Source organism: Lynx rufus, unplaced genomic scaffold (assembly GCF_022079265.1).
Source record: "Lynx rufus isolate CCGP_SWC_20201006 ecotype Redwood Valley unplaced genomic scaffold, mLynRuf1.p SCAF_3, whole genome shotgun sequence".
Taxonomy (NCBI): Eukaryota; Metazoa; Chordata; class Mammalia; order Carnivora; family Felidae; genus Lynx; species Lynx rufus.
The window spans coordinates 56,844,784-56,869,466 of record NW_025814845.1 but is presented as its reverse complement, the minus strand read 5'-3'; the positions used below and the strand labels follow the sequence as shown (position 1 = coordinate 56,869,466).

Below are 24,683 nucleotides of genomic sequence, written 5' to 3'. Positions count from 1 at the left end.
TTATCTCATTCTGAGCCAAGTACAATTGGAGTAAAGAAGAGGCTATTCTACTTAATTTTCAAGGGAGGACACAGAGGCTCAGAGCAGCTGTTGCTTGTCTATGGTTACCCAGCTGCTTAAGACAAGTGTGGGCATGTGCCCACACTTTTCCTCCTGCCGAAGGTTACAAACGTGCCCAGGAACAGGTCCAGTGAGACAAGCACAAATCTTCCTGGGCCTTCCCCTCAGGAGCACAAACTCTCCTCCCTTTCAGATTGAGAATACGTTATTTTCCAGGTGGTTCATATGGTTCCATATCAGGAGATAACAGTCTTTGTTTCTACTGTGGAAGCTGGATGTATTCCTGTTGTCTTGGGGCCATTTAAATTCAAATTTACAGGTTTAGCAACATTTCAACCATCACTAGACTTGTGAAGCCATTGGAACAGCATTACACTGGCTGATTGTTTCTCTCCATGAAGGTTATAAAATAAAGACCTTCTCATTTAGACCTTTGGACAGATGACACTCAGCCAACTCACTTTTTCCTTTTTTGTTCCCATTACACGAATAATGATTGAGTTCGAAGATAGAGTGCAATTTACAATTTAGCTCCCAGCTTCACGAAGAGGGAAAAGAATGCGTAATTGAAAAACCTTTTAAGATCATTTAAATGAGAGTGCTTTTGAAAATATGGGTAAACATTTGAAAAATTTTAAAGAGCTAGAACTAAAGAACAGTTGGTTATACTGAAACAAAATGAGTATTTTATGTAAAACAGAGATTTTTTTTTCAATATATGAAATTTATTGTCAAATTGGTTTCCATACAACACCCAGTGCTCATCCCAAAAGGTGCCCTCCTCAATACCCATCACCCACCCTCCCCTCCCTCCCACCCCCCATCAACCCTCAGTTTGTTCTCAGTTTTTAACAGTCTCTTATGCTTTGGCTCTCTTCCACTCTAACCTTTTTTTTTTTCCTTCCCCTCCCCCATGGGTTTCTGTTAAGTTTCTCAGGATCCGCATAAGAGTGAAACCATATGGTATCTGTCTTTCTCTGTATGGCTTATTTCACTTAGCATAACACTCTCCAGTTCCATCCACGTTGCTACAAAGGGCCATATTTCGTTCTTTCTCATTGCCACGTAGTACTCCATTGTGTATATAAACCACAACTTCTTTATCCATTCATCAGTTGATGGACATTTAGGCTCTTTCCATAATTTGGCTATTGTTGAGAGTGCTGCTATAAACATTGGGGTACAAGTGCCCCTATGCATCAGCACTCCTGTATCCCTTGGGTAAATTCCTAGCAGTGCTACTGCTGGGTCATAGGGTAGGTCTATTTTTGAGGAACCTCCACACTGTTTTCCAGAGTGGCTGCAAGTAAACAGAGATTCTAAAGATGGGGAGGCACTGCAAGGACTTTGAAAAAAATATGGAAGGAGCGCCCACTAGTGGCAGTCTCTACGTGGGTGTGCCCTACAGTCCGTTATAAATTTCCAGGGCTTGCCTATTCAGGAGGAATAACAGATCAAGAAGAAAAAAACAAACCTAAGCAAGAAACTTTTGTAAAAAGCTTTATTTTCATACAATTTGTAAAAATACACCAATAAATATTTAAACTTCTCTATTCCAAGACATAGAGAAACACTGCATAATTACCACTAAACAAGGCATTATGCCTTACAAGGAAGACATAAAATGTCCAAGGGATATTTAAAAACATTGTGGAGTTTTCAAAACTTCAACATCAGAAGTGTTGACCACGTACTGTAAAACTCTCTCAATAAATAACAATTGGCATTCTTCTGAGCAGTACAAAAATAAATGCACACATACATTCCACAACCTTAACAGTGACCTGTGTGCTTGGATCCCAAACTGTTTATCTCCAGCCTTTATCATAGGGAATGACAGGGCGTGGTTTCCCCTCCCCTCCCCCCAACACATAATATAGTTTAATGAATGAAGAACATTTAAGACTCATCACTTACAAATTAAAAGGAACTGAACTAACTTTAGCATAAAAGTGACCTTTAAAAATAATAGTACAGCAAATTACCAAATTCATATCTTTAAATATTAGCTAGAACATTACTATGCTAGCTTTGAAAAATAAATAAATAAATAAACAAATAAATACATATGTTGAAAATAGACGAATACTCATAGGGAACAGTCAAATAGATTGAACACAGTCCAGATGGTCCCTGGAGGCTTTGGTTTCTTTTCTTTCTATCCCATTCCACTGAGGCTGCCACAGTAAGCCATGAACTTCTGCCTTCTCTCTCTAGCTCAGTTGTTGCTGCCCCTGTGATTAAAAAAGAAAGAAAGAAATGGTTGCCATTAATAGGACTCCATAAATTGACTGCATAGTCCTGTGACATGTGGTTGCCACGTGGTTACCACCTACACCACTGCGATGGGTGGCAGGAAAATGCCGGGCTCCTGGATGGTGTTTAATTAGGAATAAGGTGCTGTCTGTGATCACAATTGTATTATTAGCTTCAAAAAGCTAGAAGGTAATGTCACAGTGGGCTAAAAAAGTACATTCAGGACATCATTTAAGCCCCACGGCAGAACTCGTTAAGGAGCTATTTTTATTTCTTCTATATTACCGAGACTTGAACAGATTAAGTACTTTCCCTGGGGACACAGGAATAATCAGAGGTGGGGCCTAGGTTACAGTTAGGCCAGGGATTCACAGCAAAGTCCTTGCTCTTCAAGACTAAGCTTCAGCGGCCCATGTTGCCCAAAACCAAGGGTGCCACTTTTCAGAGCAGAAGCTCACCAGGGATGGAGCTGAATACTGTGTGTTCCTCAATGGGTGGGAAGCATTTGAACACCACTGGCCAAATCCAATTCAGCTTTTAGGAACACACATGCACCCACACTCGTTTGCGTGGGGAGAGAGGGCACTGGAAATATCCTTCCGGCATAGGAGAGGCTTAATGACCTTAATAGCAAAGGTCATTGTGAATGAATAATTTTGTTTTTCAGCGAAACCTAGGTTTCCTTGATCAAACTTCCCGGACGCATTTGCCAGGATCCGTGACCAAGGACTCTAGCGGCACGCGTCAACAGAAAGCATAACTCACTTGCTTAGCATCTTTTCGATGACTCTCTTGACCATGGGGGCTTCGGGGTTGAGACAGGCTTCGTGTCCGTTCTTGAGAGTGGCTCTGCGGAGACAAGGCAGAGTCCCCGTTGGCGGGAGGCCGGGCCGCAGGGTGGGGGACACGGGGGCGGGGGGGACGGCCAGGACGGCGGCAGCGCGGGGCGTCACTTACATGACTTCGGTGTGGGCGCAGTGGGGGCCCGACGGCGTCACCTTGACACTCTGGATGTTCTTGAGGTGAATGCCCTGCACGGTCTGCAGGCACTGGCAGCGCAGCTCGGTGACGACGGGCGCCCCTGCGGGGAGAGCAGGCCGGGTGAGCGGGCGGCCCCGGGGCGCGCACCCCACTCCCACCCGCACCCGCACCCCGTCCCCCCGCGGGCTCCGGGCCTCACCTGCGGCGCGCCGGGCGGCGGGGACCAGGAGCAGGAGCAGCAGCGCGGCGCCGAGGAGCCGGGGAGCGCGGGGCGCGGTGCGGGCCATGGGGCTCAGCTCGGGGAGTCGCGGCGGCGGTGGCTGGAGCTGGACGGCTGGCGGGAGGGCTGGCGGAGCGGACTCTGTGGCTCTCCGAGCCGGGAGAACGGCTTTTATCCCCTGTCGACTCGGCGCGGCGCGGCGCAGGGCGCAGTGGGGGGGCAGGGAAATTCCCGGCGCCCCGGGTCATTCCCGGGTGCGGAAGGTTCGCGCGGCCCCGCCCCCGGGGTGGAGGGGGACCCGCGTGCCAGGCCTCCCGGGTGTCCCGGCGACTCGGGCGTGTTCCCTATCCGCCCAGTCCCCAAAGAGGGCGTGAGTGGCCTTGCTTGAGTCTGTGCCATTTACGCGAGACCGGCGTCTGTCTTGACGAATGTTAGTTATCCGGATGGGGGAACAACGCCCAGAGAAGGGGTGACATGATTTTCTACTTGCTACTTAACGCATAAATGTGTTTTGGTTTGATTAGTTTGCTTCCGTCTGCATAAGGAGACTCTGTTAAAATACATTTGTCATCTCACAGCAGACATAAGAACGTTCGTTCGCCGGTTCCATTTTACATTCACAAACAAATCATACTTTGTGTCATATCCTGAAGGGGTGAAGGGATGAGGGGATGACCGGTGTCAAGAGGTCAATTTAATGTTTAACTTAGGACTGAGTGCCTTATCCCTACTTATCTTCCTTCCTCTGCAATTCTGGAACTTCCAGAGTTGGAGTAAATCCATGAACACCACCTTTTTGGTGTAGACGGTGTGAATTAGTCCGTGAAGTATAATGCTGGTGGTCATATCCGAGCTGTTGGGGGGTGGGGGGAAGGCTGCGTTGGGCTCCTGGGGTCCAAGGGTCGGAGGGACCAGGAGCTGATGATGCCTAGTGGGAGTAGCACCCTGTGCTCACCTGAACAGCAAAAAGAGGTGTTCCTGTGAAATACTTAAGCGCTAGATCACCACTCCAATGGCACTTCCTTGTTTTATGTTCCCAAATCTCATTTCCTTTCCCTGTTGTGTGGACTTGCCTGCCTCCGGGGATTTGAAATGCTCTCTGGAGAAGTAACTGCAGTCCTATTTTAGTTCTGACTGACTTCTAATCAATCAGACCTTTCAAGCCGGTAACTCGACTGTGTCGTTCAGCAGCTCATTTCTCACCTCAGTGTAAATGACTTTTGTTGTTGCTGGATTACATGTAGGTTTCAGATGGCTTCGGTGTGATTCCAGGTGCAGGTCTGTGAGGAGCGTGGGGTTACCCGGTGGATGGGTGTGGAAGGGAAGCAGGAGGAGAGAGGACTTGCTCTCGAGCTGCAAAGTGGCACCGAGCAGCCCTCTGCTTCACAATGGCAGGGTAGGAATTTCATTTAAACCGTCTCTGCCTCAGTTTCTCACCTGTAAAATGGACGTCAGAGATAGTATCTACTTCAGCAGATTGTTAGGAGGAATAAGTGTGTGAACATTTATAAAACGCCAGTACATACAATGCATACACTATAAATCATTTTTAAATAAACGTAATTTAAATTGCTGTTTCTGCATTCTTAAGCTGGAACTCACCTGGGGATAAAATCCCTGTACAAAGAGAAAAAAAAAATTAAAAAGAAAAAACACCTCCTTCAACCAACATAAAAGTTTTGTACTATTTTTTTTTCTTAAGAGAAAACTCAGAATGAGTTTTTTGCTGTCTAGTTTAATTGATCAGTCATTTTATAGTTCTAATTTTATAGTAATTTTATAGTTCTAATTTCAACTACAAAGTGCAAATAAAACTAAATATATTCTATCTTATTAGAAAAGATTATGAGGGTGCCTGGGTGGCTCAGTAGGTTAAACATCTGACTCTAGTTGAGATCCTGTCCAGGTCATGATCTCACTCTTGGTGGGTTTGAGTCCTGTGCTGTGGGGTTGAGTCTGTGCTCACAGCTCAGAGCCTGAAGCCTGCTTCAGATTCTGTATCTCTCTCTCTCTCTCTCTCTCTCTGTCCCTCCCCTGCTCATGCTTTGTCTCTCTCTCTCTCTCTCTCTCTCTCAAAAATAAACATTTTTTTAAAAATTAAAAAAAGAAGAGATTATGAATTACTAAATTATAAATAATGATTTGTCTTTACATTTTTTTAAGTAATCAGAACAGTCCTTTGTGGGAAGGGGCAAGAAATATAACTTAAAAAAAAATAAGTGGAAAATGAAAGATGACCTAAAGTTTATAAAATATGAATAACTTAGCAATAATTGAGAATTTGTGTAGGTACTACTGTCATTATCCTTATTTTTCTCAGATTCTTATTTTTTTATTTTTTTAATGTTATTTATTTTTGAGAAAGAGAGAGAGAGAGACAGTATGTGTGTTGGGGGGAGGGGGGGTTGGGGGAAGGTCAGAGAGGAAGGGAGACAAAGAATCTGAAGCAGGCCCCAGAGTCTGACGTGTGGCTCCAACTCATAAACTTCCAGATCATGACCTGAGTCAGTCACCCAGAGCCACTCAGTCGCCCCTTTCTAGGATTCCTAATTGAAAATACTATGGATTTTCTTTCTTTTTCTTTTTTCTTTTCTTTTCTTTTTTTTTTTTTAGATAATCAGTAGCTCAGAATTATAATAGCTGAAGAGATTGCTATTCTTTCCATTATTCTTCAGTATCTCCAGTAATTTACATATGTTTATGTGCTTATAAGATCAACATAAAGTATTACAGTAAATAACACTTTAATCTAATAGTCAATGTCCTCAATCTTTTGCATATATGAAACCCACTTAATCTTCTCAACTTCCCCACAAAGTACTTACCAGCTTTGTCCCCACAGCTTTTCTCCACAAGGAAACAGGGAATTTAGGTAATTGGCCAAGATCTCACAGTTAATAAAATTCACAATTTGAGCTCTAGCCAGTGCTGCTTTTAACCACTACATGTTAAGAAAAAAAAAAAGAAAAGAAAAGAAAAGAAACTTTTTTCTAAGAAAAGTAATAGATAATTCAGGAGAGCAGGTTTGTTTTTGTTTTGGTTTGTTTAAGTATGTTTGTTATTCTCGCGGTTAAATAGTTCAATGCCACATTTCCTAAAGCTTAAAAATAGCAAACTGCTCAAAAGTCTCCAGTGTTTTATTTCACTAACAGCAAGAAGTTTCTTTTGTGGAATGAATAGGATATACTTAGATCAATAAAATCTACATCTGTCTATCTATCTATCTATCTATCTATCTGATTTTCCTCATCAATGGATTATGCCTCCAAAATCAAGTCAGTGGGATGAACACTCTACACTGAGATTTTCCCAGAAGGGAACTGGGCATTTTAGTTATTTGCTGAAATAAGGATCATGGTTTTCTGCCTGATCCAGTTTGCGTACTTTATCATGATTTAATAATGGAAATATTTTGCCTTCGGCATTAACAGGAAGCTACCCAGAACTTTACTCTCTTTATAATTAAAAGAAAGAAAGAAAGAAAGAAAGAAAGAAAGAAAGAGAAAAAGAAAAATATTCTCCTAATGCTTTCCAGATCCAATCCAAAGTATGGACATATGCAAATACTCAGGGTGAATGAATAGGGCATCAAAAAATTTATAGTAGTGGCCAAAGGGATGAAACATTTCAAGAAGCAGCCTCATATTTATAGAATTATCTATAATTTTATGTCTAAGACTTGCTTGATAATCGTCACTTGCTAACAAAATAAAGTACAGAAGAAAGGGCTTTTTTCTACCTTAATATATCAACTCTCATAATTCAATCCCTAGCAGCCCCGTATTTATTTTTCAGAAAACTTAAAAAGCAATGACGTTCTGAAGCCTAAAAAACAATCCCCTTCTTTGTTTTTGCAAGTGTCTCCCCCAGATATTTACTCATTTTATGAGCTGAATGACAGATTTCTACGCCCAAACTTTAAACTAATGCAATCACCAATCTTAAAAGAAGAGAGCATCCTTAAAATAAAATGGGTTATTAAATCCCATTTACAGCCACCATATTTACTGTCTTCTTGTTCGATTGACGCTATCTGATCTGCCTTTACAATCCAGACTTGGTGCCGTCTCCTGAGATGAGGGAGCCAGCGGAATGGGCAGTGCAGGACTGCTGTCCCCACTGTGGCCCTGGGAAATTGTGACACCACAAATGCCACGTGTTGCGTTTACCGCTTCTGGTAGAATGACTCCGGCTCTGAGGGGAGAAGAATGAAAATGTCCGAATGTGGCATTAAATCGCTCAATCCACCCATTTCTTCAGTCCGAAGCGTGTCGTCCAGGGTTCATGTCATAAACCCGATCCAGTCTCTAGTACGGTGGTCATTTCTACCCGGCTTGAGCTCCTTCCTCCTTCTGGTTATGGAATCTTGGTTTTCTCTTGGGGACCATCCCTTCTTCCTCCCAGCCTGGGTAGTTCAGGGAGGGGGACCCTGCTCCAAAGCTCCAGGAGTGTGCTGGAGACCCAAAGTACCATTGGTTGGTCTTTCCAGTCTGGGTCTAACCCTCAGGCAAGTTCTAACAGGTGCAGGGTGGGCAAGGGACCTAAGCCTGGCCAAGTCAGAAAAATGTCCTGGAGTCCTTGTTGTCAGGAAATGGGAAAATCAGCCCTTGCTTCCTGTGGGGTTCCACCTGCTGGAACAGAAGAAGCTTGAAGCTTTGTCAGTGCTTGAGGGGAGCATGCCTGAAGTGAAGCAAGCACAGAGAAAAGCAGCCTGATGTGGAGTGAGGCTAATTATCGGCGAGAATTTTTTGAACCGCAACATGCAGTTTTAAAGCATCCACACATCAGCCGTTTACTTTTAGAGGCCCAATGATTCTCCTTTTCTTTTTTAATTAAAACTTTCTTTTTTTTTTTTGGTTTTTATATATGTTTTAAAGTGTATTTATTTTTGAAAGAGATAGAGTGCGAGTGGGAAGGAGGCAGAGAGAGGGAGGCACAGAATCCGAAGCAGGCTTCAGGCTCTGAGCCGTCAGCGGAACAGCTGTGTCAGCTCTGAGCTGTCACTTGAACTTGTGAACGGGACATTATGACCCGAGCCAAAGTCGGACGCTTAACGGACTGAGCCACTCAGCCACCCCGTTTTTTTTTAAAAAATTTTTATTTGTATTTTTAAAAATTTATGTATTTGAGAGAGAGAGGGAGAGAGAGAGAGAGAGAGAGAGAGAGAGAAGAGAGAGAGAAGCTCAAGCAGGCTCCATGCTCAGCTCGGAGGCCAATGTAGGGCTCAATCCCACAACCCTGGGATTATGACCTGAGCCAAAATCAGGAGTCAGCATTCAACAGACTAAGCCACCTGAGTGCCCCCTGTCCTTTTTATGAAGCCATCTTAAACCGGGTTTTGGTTACTGACTCCACTTACTGTTAGTTACCTTTCTAACCGGGAGGGCAGTTCAACTCGAATTGAATTCCTTTCTTTCAACATTGTCATCGATCGTTTACTCAGCATTTATAAGGTGGGAATAAAGTTCGGCCAGGGATCCGGAGAGGAATAGGACTCTGCTACCCTCTGACTCTCCATGCAATAAGGGAAATGAGTGGACAAATAGAAGATTTTAGAAAAGGGGCACCTGGGTGGCTCAGTCAGTTGGGCATCCGGCTTCGGCTCAGGTCATGATCTCACAGTCCTTGAGTTCTAGCCCGCGTCAGGCTCTGTGCTGACAGCTCAGAGCCTGGAGTCTGCTTTGGATTCTGTGCCTCCCTCTCTGCCCCTTCCCCACTCACACTCTGTCTCTCTCTCAAAATAAAATAAAAATATTAAAAAAAAAGAGAGAGAGAGATTTTAGAAAAGCCTGTGAAAACCATGGCAAACCATTCCCAAGATGCTGGTGTGAGGAGTACCTGATCTAACACTTAAAGAGTGGGTTTATGAAACTTGTCAGAGAGGTTCCTGAAAGAGGTGACCGTTGATGTGACTCTCGGGATGAGGAATTTTCCAGGGAAATGGGGGACACTGATGGGCAGAAGACATTCAGGAGAGGGCCAGATGAGCAGAGGCATAGAAATGGGATGGAACATGGTGACTACTACTGGGAGCAGCAAACGGTTTGTGTAGCTGGAACTCACTCTGTGAACAGAGACTGGAGAGAGGCTGAGGCAGGAGGAGGTTGCAGGCCTCCGACACTGGAGACCATGTGCTGGAAGGACCCTGTTTGTTAGTCAGGATCCAGTTTGGATGGTATCTAACTGGGAGGCCTCTGTAGGCATTTCAAGGTGTTTCCATGGCCCTGTTGCCCAGACCACACTGTGACCTTCATTGGCTATCTACAATAGGGTGGTTGAGGTATAACCTAAGATTCAGGATATGTGCAAAAAACTGAGGGCATGGTAGATATTAAATTAAAAGACGTTTACTTGGGGTGCCTGGGTGGCTCAGTCAGTTAAGCTTCTGACTCATGATTTCCACTCAGGTCATGATCTCACGGTTTGTGAGTTGGAGCCCCATGTCGGGCTCGGTGCTGACAGTATGAAGCCTGCTTGGGATTCTCTCTCTCCCTCTCTCTTTGTCCCTTCCTCTCTCTCTCTCTCTCTGTCTCCCTCTCTCTCTCCCTCACAACAAATAAATAAACTTAAAAAAAGTAAAATAAAAGACATCTGTTAGCACATGCAAGATACAAGGAACTGTGGTCCATTTTGCAAAAAATGTATACTGGATAAAACTGAAACTCCAAATATGAAATTCTTCTTCAGTACTAACCTGCCAACTATCTTCTGCAACACAGCTAGTCTTTCCTTCTGTTCCTGTGGTAAGGCCAACCTGACGATTTTAACCATGAATAATTACTTAAGTTCATTTCAGTTAACTCTGAAAAACATCCAATATATTAGATTTGGGCATTATTCCAAGGCTTTAAAAATAATATATTTCAATATAATGTTTGTATTTCCATTAAGATTTTTGAACAACTTTTGAGAAATAGTAATGAGTAATTAAATTATATTACATACAATACGAATCAAAGAAATATAGAAATGCCAAAATTACAAAAGGATGTGTGAAGAAAAAAATATAGAAATTGAGGAAATGTCTTCAGGCAAATACTGTTTATCATACTTGGTTATAACAGGCATGAAAACAGCGTGATGACCCTGCTTTGATGTTTCCTGTATTATGGAAGTGAAATTTGGGAAGTTGAGATGAGCTATAAACCACAACAAACATATTACACATAGTGTGTGTGGCTACATGGTCAGCCAGGGGACATGACAAACGTAGAAATTTTGATGATCAGAGAATGTCCTCTGTAACATTTCAACATTTTGAAATGTGTTATTACATTCTTTATGGCTCATATATGGTCTTTATTACAAAATGTTCCCTGTGTGTTGAAAAAATATATGTGACTTACGCAGTTTTTGGGTGAAGCATCTGTATACCACTCTCCGGCCAAGTTGGGGGATCATGTTGCTTTACTCTTCTGTACTGTTACTGATTCTTTACTGCTGGGACCTCCTAAGTCCTGAAAAGAGGCCTGTTAGAATCTTTAACTATGATAATCATTTCATCAATTGCCCCTTTTAGTTTCTCTCTTAATATAATTTGATTAAATATCAAGTTCTTGAAATTTAGAATTGTTTGTTTCTTGTAGAAGTACCCCCTTTTTATTTTGAATTGGTCTTTTTTTTATCTCTAAGACTCCTTCTTTCCTTAAGTCCTAATATCTTCTTACCTAATGCATTGATTTTTTTTTTTTCTTTTTAAGAGAGAGAGAGCATGAGCAGGGGAGAGGAGGAGAGAGAATCTTAAGCAGGTTCAAGGCACATCATGGAGCCCAATGCAGGGCTCGCTCCCATGACCCTGGGATCATGACCTGAGCCTAAATCAAGTCAGATGCTCAACTGACTGAGCCACCAGGTGCCCCATTGGACTAGTAATTTGTATTAATAAGAGATTAATAGTCATTAGCAAGTAATACATTAGTATATCCATACTGTTTCTTTCAGTTAATTTTAGCATGATATAACACTCTTATTCTTTTAATTTCAAGTTATCTAGGTCTTAATATTTAAAGTATGTCTCTTTTAAGAGGCATAGATTTTTTGGTCTTATTTATACAGTCTTTGTATGAAAAAAAGTTGATCTTTGACTTTTAATTAGAGTGTTTATTCCATTTAAATTTACTATAATTCTTAATATAGTTGGATCTAAGTCTCCTCTCCTGCTATTCTATTTGTCCTATTTTTTTTAAAAAAATCAACTTTCAATTTAAGAGTAATTTTAGATTAAAAAAAATTTGTATAGATAGTACAGAGAGTTCCTGTAGACTTTTTGCCCAGTATCTCCTAATGTTGATATCTTACATAATTATAATACACTTATCAAAACTAAGAAATTAACACTGGTACATTGCTGTTGGCTGAACTCCAGTCTTTTATTCAGATTTCACCAATTTCCACTGGTGTCATTCTCCTATCCTGGGATCCAAGTTAGCACAACTCACTGGATTTAGTCATCACATCTCTTTTGTGTCCTCTAATCTATGACAGAGTCTCAGTATTGCCTTGATTTTCATGACTTTGACAGATCTGAAGAATACTTTTTTTTTTTTTTTTTTTAGTGTTTATTTATTTTTGAGACAGAGAGAGACATAGCACAAGCAGGGGAGGGGCAGAGAGAGAGGGAGACACAGAATCTGAAGCAGGCTCCAAGCTTTGAGCTGTCAGGACAGAGCCCGACGTGGGGCTTGAACTCACCAACCCGAGAGATCATGACCTAAACCGAAGTCAGACGCTCAACTGACTGAGCCACCCAGGTGCCCCTGTGAAGAAAACTTCTTAAGTATTTTGTGGCATGTTTCTGGATGGGGATTTTTATGATGATTTTCTCATGATCATGCTAGGGTTATGGGTTTGGGGGAAGAACATGGTGGAAATGAAGTGCCCTTCTTACCATATCACATAGGGGGTATACATGATATTCATATGACACCAAGGGTGATAACCTTCATCACTTGGTTAAGGTGGAATCTGCCAGATTCTCCAGTCTAATGTTTTTTTCCTTTTCCTAATCTGTTCTTTGGAAGGAACTCACAAAGCCCAGCCCACACTCACATGGGGAGGGGATTTAAACGCACCTTTAGGAGAAGACTTTTTATTGCCAGACCTGACAATAAAGAAGATTTTTTCCTTTTCCCCGTCTGCCATCTGCTGTTTTGTCTCTTTATTCCTTAATGTCTGTATCCTTTTGTATTATTCAGATATTTTCTCTTATTCCATTTTATCTTCTTTTCAGATTTTTAAATCTAAACTTTTCGTTTCCCTTTTAGTGGTTACCCTAAAAATTGCAATATATATTCCTGCCATGTTACAATGTTCCTTCAGCTTACACTTTCTGCAACAATTGAAGACATCTCTTGTAGTCTAAATGCATTTCTTTCCCTACCTATCCTTTGTTATTTTTGTCATGTATTTTACCTTACGGCATGGATTTATCTCCATAGATCATTATTACTATTAAATAACACAAATTACTCAAGTTCTTAGGAAAAAATCCACCTTTCTACCATTTGGTCCCAGCCTCATTAAAAGGGAAAGATTTGCATAATTGTCTGAAAAACCACTTACCCAAAGTATTTAATAAGAGCTCTTATTACAATGTTTGTAAAAATCCAAAAGTTTATAAAGGCACTAATTTTTAATAATGAATCAGTGTGAAAAGCAGCAATATTTTATGTAAAACTAGGTTTCTCAAGCTGGTTGGGGAGGGTAGCGTGTCAAATATTCTTTAAGTAATAGAAATGTAAGGGAAGTAATGGCCAGGAGCAGGCATAAAGTTAGGTGTGACCTATAGTCTGTGTAATGGTACGATACCTTGGGCCCCCCCAGTAGGAACCAAGGATCAAGAAGAATAAAACAAAACCTAAGCATGTGATTTTTTGCAAAACGTTTATTTTCATGTCATTTGTAAAAACATAACAGTAGTTTTAACGTCTCTGTTCCAAGACAGAGCAACACTGTGTAATCAACATGAAACAAGGCATTATGCCCTACAAGCAAGACATAAAATGTCCAAGGGAAGCTTCAACATAAAAATGTTGACTATAGAATGTGAAATAATTTCCATAAATGACAACTGCCATTCTTTTAAACAAGTACAAAAATAGATATATACACGCTAACTTCTTCGGCTCCCTTCCCCCCCTCCCCCCCACGCCCAGTGCTGTGCCCTGGCACCTGATGGAGTCTCCCAATACATAGTGGTTTAATGAGACCTTAAAAACCCATCATCTTCAAATTAAATAACAATCAGGACAGAGTTACGTCTGATTCAACACAGTCAGATCCTTAAATACTAATATGTAAAATATTAAAATACAAGCTTTGGAAAATAAATAAATACAAACAAATAAATAGAGAACTCGTAATAGTCAAACACATTAAGGCCTTTCTAGGTGCCTGCAGAAGCCAGCTGTTCTCTCTTCATTTTCAGTTCCTAGAAGGGCCTTTCAGGAACCACCAGCAGCCAGCTTCTTACTGGTCTCCAGGTCAGTTGGTGCTGCCCCTACGATTGGAAAAGGGTTACTGTTACAGGTGCTCAGGAAAAACTGCTCCTCTCTCACACTGGCCCCTAGGGCTAGAGGGAGTTTTGCTGTAGACCCTGGCCCAGCCCTGCACCCACAGAAGGTCCCACAGTACCCGCTGCCCCCTACTGCAGAGAACTTGCTCTTTACTGCCTGTGGACTGAACTATTATTGACTTGAAAGAGCTAAAACCTAGCGCTCAAAGACTGTCATCCTGGGTTAAAAGTTTACATGCAAGACCTCACTTGAACCTCATACATCCCATGAAATTGTGATTATTCTCTATGCCCATTTTGCTGAGACTCAAAAGGATTTGAAAACTTTCACAGGGATCCTAGACTTGAACTTAGGAGGATCACGCTGCAAAGTCTTTGCTCTTCACGACTAAGCTTCAGCGGCCCATGTTGCCCAAAACCAAGGGTGCCACTTTTCAGAGCAGAAGCTCACCAGGGATGGAGCTGAATACTGTGTGTTCCTCAATGGGTGGGAAGCATTTGAACACCACTGGCCAAATCCAATTCAGCTTTTAGGAACACACATGCACCCACACTCGTTTGCGTGGGGAGAGAGGGCACTGGACATATCCTTCTGGCATAGGAGAGGCTTAATGACCTTAATAGCAAAGGTCATTGTGAATGAATAATTTTGTTTTTCAGCGAAACCTAGGTTTCCTTGATCAAACTTCCCGGACGCATTTGCCAGGATCCGTGACCAAGGACTCTAGCGGCACGCGTCAACAGAAAGCATAACTCACTTGCTTAGCATCTTTTCGATGATTCTCTTGACAATGGGGGCTTCGGGGTTGAGACAGGCTTCGTGTCCGTTCTTGAGGGTGGCTCTGCGGAGACAAGGCACAATCCCCGTTGGCGGGAGGCCGGGCCGCGGGGTGGGGGGCACGGGGGCGGGGGGGACGGCCAGGACGGCGGCAGCGCGGAGCGTCACTTACATGACTTCGGTGTGGGTGCAGTGGGGGCCCGACTGCGTCACCTTGACGCTCTGGATGTTCTTGGGGTGAATGCCCTGCACGGTCTGCAGGCACTGGCAGCGCAGCTCGGTGACGACGGGCGCCCCTGCGGGGAGAGCAGGCCGGGTGAGCGGGCGGCCCCGGGGCGCGCACCCCACTCCCACCCGCACCCGCACCCCGTCCCCCCGCGGGTTCCGGGCCTCACCTGCGGCGCGCCGGGCGGCGGGGACCAGGAGCAGGAGCAGCAGCGCGGCGCCGAGGAGCCGGGGAGCGCGGGGCGCGGTGCGGGCCATGGGGCTCAGCTCGGGGAGTCGCGGCGGCGGTGGCTGGAGCTAGACGGCTGGCGGGAGGGCTGGCGTAGCGGACTCTGTGGCTCCCCGAGCCGGGAGAACGGCTTTTATCCCCTGTCGACTCGGCGCGGCGCGGCGCAGGGCGCAGTGGGGGGGCAGGGAAATTCCCGGCGCCCCGGGTCATTCCCGGGTGCGGAAGGTTCGCGCGGCCCCGCCCCCGGGGTGGAGGGGGACCCGCCCGCGGGTGCCGGCGACTCAGAGACCGTTGTCAGCCCCAATGCGCAAAGGGGGCGTGAGTGGCCGCCCCGCGGCGGCTGCCACCGCGGGGGAGGGTGCGGCGACCGTGGGCGCCCAGGGATCCCCGGTCGCAGGACCGGGAAGGTCGGACCCGTTAGTTAGACCCGTTAGAGGAGAGAATTGATTCTCAAAGACGTTTCAGTCGCTGGAACTGGAAGAATTGAGGCGGAAATGGCAGCCTCTCTGATCTATCCTTTGGCTTTAAATTGGGCTTTCCGGGTGTTTTTCATCTCTGGAATAAATACACTCTTTAAAAATGTCTGTCGTCTCGGATTGTATGTGAGAATGTTTGTCTTGCTTCTGTTGTGTGGTCAGCTCTGGTAGGTTACACTTGGTACCACGTTTTTGCCCGGTGGGCATGGGGGTAGGGTAAGGGAATGGACCGTGGCGCAGGGTAATTTAATTCAGCGTTTATTTTTAGGTACAGTTTGCAATGTCTCATATTCCTTGTCTTCGAAATTCTGGGACTTCCTACACTCTAGTAATTCCTGGAGCCGCGCTGTTTGTTGTCTAGGAGACGGTGTTTTCATTCATGGCAGTGGTTCCAGAGCTGCGAAGGCCGTGCTGGGATCAGGGGGCCCTCCTCTTGTAAACAGTCCGGGGAGAGAAAGGATCATGGACACAAGAAATCGGGTACCTAGCGACTCTCACCTTTACTTCTCTAGGTAGCAAACAGATGTGTTTCCAAATGTGTGAATACTAGATTACTAGCATGTTCCACTCCGTGTCACCTGAATATGCCTGCCTCCTGAGAGTGATTCTCTTGAGAAACAGCTAAGTTATCAATTACTTTAGTTCTCTAAGAATGCCAGCCCATAAAGCATTTCAGTCCGTGTAGCTTGAGGACTTCTCACCGAGTAATTCACTTTTCTTCATCAGTTTCAATATCCCTTTTTGGATTAAACTGGGTAGTTTAAATTGATTCTCCAGGGTAGTGCAGATCTCGGGGATGTGTGAGCTATTCTGCCGGTGCCGGGAGAAGAGCTGGATGTGGAGGATGCTGGTCTGTCCCTGGCACAGAGACAGTCTGGTGAGGCTGTGAAGGCTGGAGCCTCAGCCACACCACTTACTTGCCCCATGACCCCTGCTTGTGGGTACTTTATTTCATCTCTCTGGGCTGCTGTATTTCCTCTGTACAAGAGAGCAAATAATGCCTGCCTCGCAGGGTTGTTATGAGTATTAAATGTGTTAACATTTATAAAACATCAGCACATGTTGTGTTGCATAAATATTTGTTAAATAAAATAGAATTAGTGTTCTAATACAATCTTACTGTTATGGACTCAGTATGCTCTCCAAAAATTCAGATGTTGAAGTCCTGTATCCCATTGTAGTGATATTAGGAGATGGGACGTTTGGGGGGTGATGAAGTCTATATGAGGTCATGAAGGTGGGATCCTCCTGATGGTATTAAGCGCTTTTATAAGAGGGGACACCCAGAGGGCTTGATCTCTCTCTCTTTGTCATGTGAGGGTACAGCAAGTCAGCGACTATCTACAAACCAAGAAGAGGGTTCTCACCAGATACTAAATCTGCAGATAAGTATCTTGGACTTGGACTTCCCAGCCTCCAGAACAATGAAAAATAAACGTTTATTATTTAAGCCAGCCAATGTACGGTATTTTGTTTTAGCAGCTTGGACTGTTTAAGATGCTTACCTGAACAAGAACACTCGGTGGTGAATCCTTGTGTAAACAGGAAAAAAACAAAAGACAATCTTTTCATTTATCTCTTAAAATTTTCAGCGTCCGAGGTTGTGAAAGGAGGGCACATCTGCATTCTTCAGAGATCCTAGAACAGATTTTTCAAATCCAGTGTTTATTTGCAATTTCAGTTTCCCACGTAAAATGGAAGTAAGAATACAAATTTCCCCCAATCCTTATACAGGAAAATATTTCAGATGTGACTGTCTCTCTGCCTTGGGCATTAACAGCTGGCTCCCAAAACAATAGCAAGTATTAGTTGTAATGATTCCCAGACCCAACCCAAAGTATTGACGTTAGCAATCATACAGGAAGAGTAGAATTTCAACTTTCCTACGATAGCAGCCAAGAGGATGAGACAAGAATTAACCCATTGTCTGTGGAATTATCTACAACATGACTCCTACTACCTGTTTAATCAGAATTATTGACTTTCAGGAAGTAAGTAGAAAGGTAACTTTTTTCTTTCATAATGTACCACTTTCCATTATTTCACTCATGACAGCCCCATACTAAGTTTCAGAAAATTTTAAGAGTTTCAGAAAATTTTAAGAGTTCCAGTGTTACAAAGCCCGCCATGATAAACAAATTGCTTCTTGTTTTAAGGGGTGCCTGGGTGGCGCAGTCGGTTAAGCATCCGACTTCAGCCAGGTCACTATCTCGCGGTCCGTGAGTTCGAGCCCCGCATCGGGCTCTGGGCTGATGGCTCAGAGCCTGGAGCCTGTTTCCGATTCTGTGTCTCCCTCTCTCTCTGCCCCTCCCCCGTTCATGCTCTGTTTCTCTCTGTCCCAAAAATAAATAAACGTTGAAAAAAAAAATTTAAAGATGTGCTGAATGCTACATTTATTGTGCAAGCTGTAAATCCCTGCAATCACTAACCCAATGAAATTATCTCTAACCTATGTGTTTCAGTTTACTAAATCCTATTTTACCCTGTCATTGTTTATTGTATCTTTCAGATTTGACGAATTCTTTGCAATATGTCTGTAAAATCTTGGGTCACTCTTCCGTGCTGAGCACTCATCTTGCTAATCAACCAGCAAGAATGAGTGGTTTGCCTTAAGCTTTGCCGGCATAATTGCCACTCCCTGACCCCCCTCCGGTCCCTCCCATTTCCCGAACATCTATAGTTTGTTGTATAATGGTTCTGCTCAGAAAGGAGAAAATTAAGATGCCTAAACATGTCGCTAAACCCTAAGATCATCTATCCTCTTGTCTAAGGGCACTCAGTTGCGCATCTGTGCTAACCTCTTTAAATCTCTACGACATCTGCTTTTTCGACCTGTCCGGCGCCTACTCTTTCTTAAAACAGAATCCTAGATTTCCTTTGGAAATCCTTATCTCTGCCCTTATAAGCCCACATGATTAAAGCGAGGTGACTTCGCTTCGGAGCTCAGGAGGGGGAGCTTTCGACCCTATGGCCGAGTTAGTACCTCCTTCCTGCCTGTGCCCTTCGTTGCCCAGGCCTGTATGGGTTCAGCGTAAGACTGGCCATCAGAGAAGATGCTGGTCGTGCTGGAACAAAGGGAATTGAGAAGCTCTTGCTTCTTACCAAAATTGCTAAGTAGGTAGGATAGAAACTTGGAGTCTTGCCATTGCCTGGGGGAGCCTGCCTGAGAGTGGAGCCGCCACAGAGGAAAGCACGAGCACACTCAGACTCAGAATTACTGGGGACGTTGTGGGAGCACGTGGATCTAGCTTTGCCCAACCTAATCCACTGACTTTCATTGTCATACAGCAGTTGATTTTCTTTCCTTATTGAGCCAATTCGAGCCATGTTGCCATTACTTACAATAAAAGAGCCCTGAAAAATATGTGATCTTTCATATTGCTGCTAAAATTATCAAACACAGATTGATTTCTTCACCATTTAAATCCTTCTCTCCCTTCCTTTCTCCATCTATTCATTTGTAAGGTAGCATTTATGAATCTGGAATCAAATTAGGTCCCAGGAATGCAAAAAAGCATAAGATGCAATGTACTGCCACCTAAGTTTTAGTCTCCTAGGAGAAGCAGACATATAAATAGAATGCTACGAAGTAGTCTGGTAAATCACATGATAGAGTATGCCCAGGATATGATAGCAGCATATGGAACCCCTAACATTGGTTCTCAACAGCATGGCCTGAATTCTCAGAGAAGATCTTCTGAGATGTTTCTAGGAGAGGTGTCCCCTCCAAGCCAAACCTGACAGGACAGATTTTCCCAGGTGAATGGGGAGATGAAAAGGTGGGGAAAACATTCTAGAAGGAGATGACCAAATGCACCAAGTCATAGAAGCTACAATGAGCATCGTGTCTACTGGAAGCACCTGGCAGTTTATATATCTGGAGTTTCACCAGTGAGGCAGGGAGAGGGGAGAGAAGGAGGCAGAATCCAGTCACTGAAGGCTGTGCGTAGACCCTGCTTGTTGTTCAGAAACCAGTTCAGATGTTACCACCGTTGAAATGCTCTTAAATCCATCCAGAGGTGTTTTCAAGACCCTACGTGTGCAAATTCACCATTTACTAAGTGGCGTGTGTGAGGGCAGAGTGTATAGAAATCACAGGACGTGGCCAGACCGGAGGAGGTAGTGAGTATGAATCCAGTGGCCCTTTACCGAGCACTCATGGTGTATAAGGTGCTACAACAGGTTTTACAAGACCTGCAAAACTGGAGAAACGTCAAACTCTTAACTGGACATTATTTAACATCTATCCAATATACTCCCTTATGTATGTTAATTTCTGTTGTTGCTGCGCAAGTAGGGAAGATTCTAATGATCTGAGCAATTTGTAGTTATTTAAAATCATTTCGGGGCACCTGGGTGGCTCAGTCGGTTAAGCGTCCGACGTCAGCTCAGGTCACGATCTCGCAGTCCGTGGGTTCCAGCCCCGCGTCGGGCTCTGGGCTGATGGCTCAGAGCCTGGAGCCTGCTTCCGATTCTGTGTCTCCCTCTCTCTCTGCCCCTCCCCCGTTCATGCTCTGTCTCTCTCTGTCTCAAAAATAAATAAACGTTAAATAAATAATTTAAAATCATTTCAAGTTACACTAAGGGACATTACAAAAATACTGACTTTGGACGAGATTTAAAGGATTTTTAAAAAGTTGCTGTAAATTAGGTTTTCACCTCTAGTTTCTTGAACTTGTTTTCTCAATGTTTATGGAAGTAGTCCTGGTTATGTAAATACTGTAACGCAACAAGAAGAAATGGCGGTATGACAAATTTACAAAAGGGAAGTAAACACAGGAAAGAGGAAACTTCCCCATGGAAATGGCTAATGCTACAAGAAGACATTTTTGGAGCACGAAAACATCATGACTTTGGCTTTATGGAAGTAAAATTGAGGAAGTTGGCAGATGACTGTATAAACCACTAATAAAAGTGTCACCCATAGTGTCACGCTAGCATTATGAAAACAGGGTCAAAAACTTGATTTTTAAATGTTGCCTATTAGAGTACATCTTTCAATGTTTTTCTCTACAATTTGACATATATATATATATATATATATATATATATATATATTTTACCAGAAATACTTTAAAAAATTTTTTTAACGTTTATTTATTTTTGAGACAGAGAGAGACAGAGCATGAACGGGGGAGGGGCAGAGAGAGAGGGAGACACAAAATCGGAAGCAGGCTCCAGGCTCTGAGCCATCAGCCCAGAGCCCAACGCGGGGCTCGAACTCACGGACCCTGAGATCGTGACCTGAGCTGAAGTCGGATGCTTAATGGACTGAGCCACCCAGGCGCCCCAGAAATACTTTAAGTTTTGTTTCTATTCTTCTTGTCTCTGTGCATGCATTTTTTTATGGAGATATGCAGAGATGTGCATACGTATACAGGATTGCTCACAAGTAGTTGGAACCTTATTAAACCAACATAAGCAACAAGAATGACAAAATAACAACAACAACAACAACAACAAAAGGTCTTGTGTGCCAGGGCGGTGGTGGTATTTAGTATTTATTTGGTATAAACAGCAGGCCCCAAAGGCCGTCAACTGAGGGCCAGGGCAGGAAATAACAAGTTACTACAGAGGGCTGGCACTGAGAACTAGAAAAGCAGGAATAGAGCTTATACTCTCCGTTTTTCCTGGACCATGCCATCTCTCATTGTGGCTTTTCTCTCTATGTCTGCTTCATATTTTGTCCATTCTGTGTCCCATGAGCTTAGCCAAACTAAATATTTGTACTCCTTTTAAAGCCTTGAAAATAGTCCTCATAGGATTATTCTGCGAATCAAATCCATTTACACGTGTAAAATGTACCAGTAAATAAATTCTATATAAAATATTGTTAAATAAAGAAAAAAAGTAAGAAAATAATGAAATAATTAAAATTAAGAATAGGTTTTAAAAGTAAAGTGAGTAAGTTGTGCAAAAATTTGATTTCCGTTTTTAATCAGTATTCTTGACTGCTTATATTTAGCAAGTGGGGTCAAGGTGGGTTAATATTCTTCTGTATCAAGGAGATAGACTGGGGCGCCTGGGTGGCTCAGTCGGTTAAGCATCTGACTTCGGCTCAGGTCATGATCTTATGGTTCCAGCCCTGCAGCCGGGTCTGCACATTTGAGTGCAGAGAGAGCCTGCTTCAGATCCTCTACCTCCCTCTCTTTCCACCCTGCCCTCCAGCTCTTTCCCTCTCTCTCTCAAAAATAAATAAACATTAAAAAAAAAAAAAGGAGAAGGAGAAAAGGTAAAGATGCAGGGAGATGGAGTATGAAGGGAGGTAATTTAGAGATCATCATAGGAAAATGGGAGAAGAGGTCATTTCTTGAGTGGCCAGGGCTAATGACAGGGCTGGGTATTTGAAGTGACAAGGATTTGGAACAATAGTTTGTGAAAGTCCAAAGGTAGTTCGATTTCAGGAACAAAAGTGTTATAAAATAGGAAAGCTCGCCTGGAACTAGAAGGCATTAAATCACACTGTTACCAACTCACACGATTTCATTTCTTCAGCAGTATTTTGTAGCTCAGGGCCAAAACAGAGAAAGACAATGGGAGTGAGCAACAATGAGGGATTAACCTGGTTGAAACTATGGAGAGAGTAATCTGCAGATGTGACGAACCACGGAGTCCAGGCTGAGCTGGAAGGGGAATGAAGCAGAATAAGGTGGGAGAAACTGAAAAAATGATGGTGGGGGGACTTTCGAGGGACTTTTCAGTCCCTCGGTAGAGAAGCCTGAGAGTAGGGGCACCTGGGTGGCTCAGTCGGCCGAGCATCTGACTTCAGCTCAGGTCATGATCTCACTACTCCTGAGTTTGAGCCTCGAGTCGGGATCTGTGCTAACAGCTGGGAGCCTGGAGCCTGCTTCTGTCTCCATCTCTCTGCCTCTCCCCTGCTCACGCTCTGTCTCTCTCTCAAAAACAAATAAACATTTAAAAAATTTAAAAAATATTAATAAATAAAAAAAATTTAAATGGACTGTTTTCAGGGTGCCTGCTTGGCTCAGTCAGAAGAGCTTGTAATTCTTGATCTCAGGGTCATGAGTTCTAGCCCCACGTTGGGTGTAGAGATTACTAAAAAGTAAACTTAAAAAAAAAGGTTTATGGGTAAACTTTAAAAAACAAATTAAAAATATAAAGTGTTTTCTAAGAAGGCTTATATAATGAAATACACTCAATAGAATTAACATTAACATGGTCTCCTTCTCAATTGTTTCTTCGGGGAGAAAAAAACACTGGCTTTGAGTCAGTGGGCTTCTGAGTCAGACAGTCTTGAGTTTTACTTTTAACTCCACTTTTAAGATCTCTTATTCCTGTTTCCTGATCTATAAAATGAGAATAGGGTGCTTGAGTGGCTCAGTCAGTTAGGTAGCCAACTTCAGCTCAGGTCATCATCATCTCACAGTTCACAGGTTCGAGCCCCATGTCAGGCTCTGGGCTGACAGCTCGGAGCCTGGAGCCTGCTTCCGATTCTGTGTCTCCCTCTCTCTCTGCCCCTCCCCTGCTCACACTCTGTCTCTCTCTCAAGAAAGTAAATAACATTGAAAAAAAATTTTAATAAAATAAAATAAGAATAAGAATATCAATCCCATAGCATTCTTGAAGTAATTAAAAGGATATTACAAAGAGCTCAAGCACAGCATCCAACCCAGAGTTAGGGCCTGAAAAATATTACTCTCCTTATCTTCCCTCTGTGCTTACCCTCTGAATACATATTTCCAAACAGCAGTGGCCACATCCCTGAGCTAACAAGCAACCCACTAAGGGCACCACAGGCAAGCAAGAATTTTTCTTCAACAGAACCACAACCCAACGCTGGGGTCCTAGAGTCAAGAAAGAAACATGTAACACAAAGCATGTAAGCCACATTTCCAGAAAAATCAAATAGAAAACCCTGCAAAGCTTGTCAACCACTATGTTTATAAGACTATGAAGTATACAGAGTATCTGGTGATTGAGATCTGGTCTTAACTTTCCCTTTAGTGAAAAGAAGAAGAATGAGAAGGAGAAGGAGAAGAGGAAGAAGAAGAAGAAGAAGAAGAAGAAGAAGAAGAAGAAGAAATAAACACAGTATGCAATCATATTGATTGTTTCTTTCTTTTTTTTTTTAACGTTTATTTATTTTTGAGACAGAGAGAGACACAGCATGAACGGGGGAGGGGCAGAGAGAGAGGGAAACACAGAATCGGAAGCAGGCTCCAGGCTCTGAGCCATCAGCCCAGAACCCCACGCGGGGCTCGAACTCGCGGACCGCGAGATTGTGACCTGAGCCAAAGTTGGACACTTAACCGACTGAGCCACCCAGGCGCCCCGATTATTTATTTCTTGACTGAGTCAGACACAAAAAGAGATTTTTACCAGTGTCCGGTTTCATGTGGGTGGCAGCAAAGCTTGAAAGCAAAGGACTCACCAAACATAAACAGAGTTAGGACTATCAAGTCTTAATTATCAACAGCCTTGGGTAATTTGTCTTCTACTCTGTGATTCCAAAGCACCATCTCCCAACCTCCCTCAGATCTAACTCCAAACTCTATTGTAATTATTTGTTTGTCCTTCTGATTTGTTCCTCTGTAGGATCCAATTTACCACCCCGCCCCCCACCGTAGTATATCTACATTCTAGGAAAATGCCAACCACAATAAATGCTAAAACGTATTTTTCAAATCTTAACCACAAGGAGGAGAACAATGTGATTACTGTAAAAGTTTTGGGTAAGGACTTTTCTTGTTGCCGGGGTGAGCAACTCAACTAATCAAGAATAACACAAAATGGGCTCGCTAAATAATATTTAGGTGTATACATGCATATTTAATGTAGAGTGTATCATATGTGATATATAACCAAACCATTCGCCCTCCCTTTTCCTCTGTATTTTCCACCCATCGGTCATAATGGGATCTCATGGTTCCTTAATGTGCTCTACTTCAGAACAGTCTTATGACACGAGCTTATCATCCACAAAC

At 43.3% G+C, this 24,683-nt stretch overlaps 2 protein-coding genes across 2 annotated transcripts; both read right to left on the bottom strand.

The window, feature by feature from the left end:
* Positions 1–1,547: 1,547 nt before the first annotated feature.
* On the bottom strand, positions 1,548–3,689 carry LOC124520698 (growth-regulated alpha protein-like). Its single transcript, XM_047091743.1, has 4 exons — positions 3,497–3,689; positions 3,274–3,397; positions 3,082–3,165; positions 1,548–2,294 (listed from the first exon to the last, which is right to left on the bottom strand). Exons 1-4 carry the CDS (start codon positions 3,582–3,584, stop codon positions 2,279–2,281), a joined length of 312 nt encoding a protein of 103 aa, XP_046947699.1. The 5' UTR covers positions 3,585–3,689; the 3' UTR covers positions 1,548–2,278.
* A 9,693-nt stretch (positions 3,690–13,382) lies between these two features.
* LOC124520379 (growth-regulated alpha protein-like) lies at positions 13,383–15,385 on the bottom strand. Its single transcript, XM_047091260.1, has 4 exons — positions 15,204–15,385; positions 14,981–15,104; positions 14,789–14,872; positions 13,383–14,015 (listed from the first exon to the last, which is right to left on the bottom strand). Exons 1-4 carry the CDS (start codon positions 15,289–15,291, stop codon positions 14,000–14,002), a joined length of 312 nt encoding a protein of 103 aa, XP_046947216.1. The 5' UTR covers positions 15,292–15,385; the 3' UTR covers positions 13,383–13,999.
* Positions 15,386–24,683: the final 9,298 nt, after the last annotated feature.

Bases quoted from the DNA above. Each gene is read 5' to 3' on its own strand.
- LOC124520379 (XM_047091260.1), bottom strand. From the start codon at position 15,291: ATGGCCCGCACCGCGCCCCGCGCTCCCCGGCTCCTCGGCGCCGCGCTG. The intron at 15,105-15,203 runs GTGAGGCCCGGA...CTCTCCCCGCAG, and splicing joins CGCCGCCCGGCGCGCCGCAG to GGGCGCCCGTCGTCACCGAG. The intron at 14,873-14,980 runs GTAAGTGACGCT...TTGTCTCCGCAG, and splicing joins TGCACCCACACCGAAGTCAT to AGCCACCCTCAAGAACGGAC.
- LOC124520698 (XM_047091743.1), bottom strand. From the start codon at position 3,584: ATGGCCCGCACCGCGCCCCGCGCTCCCCGGCTCCTCGGCGCCGCGCTG. The intron at 3,398-3,496 runs GTGAGGCCCGGA...CTCTCCCCGCAG, and splicing joins CGCCGCCCGGCGCGCCGCAG to GGGCGCCCGTCGTCACCGAG. The intron at 3,166-3,273 runs GTAAGTGACGCC...TTGTCTCCGCAG, and splicing joins TGCGCCCACACCGAAGTCAT to AGCCACTCTCAAGAACGGAC.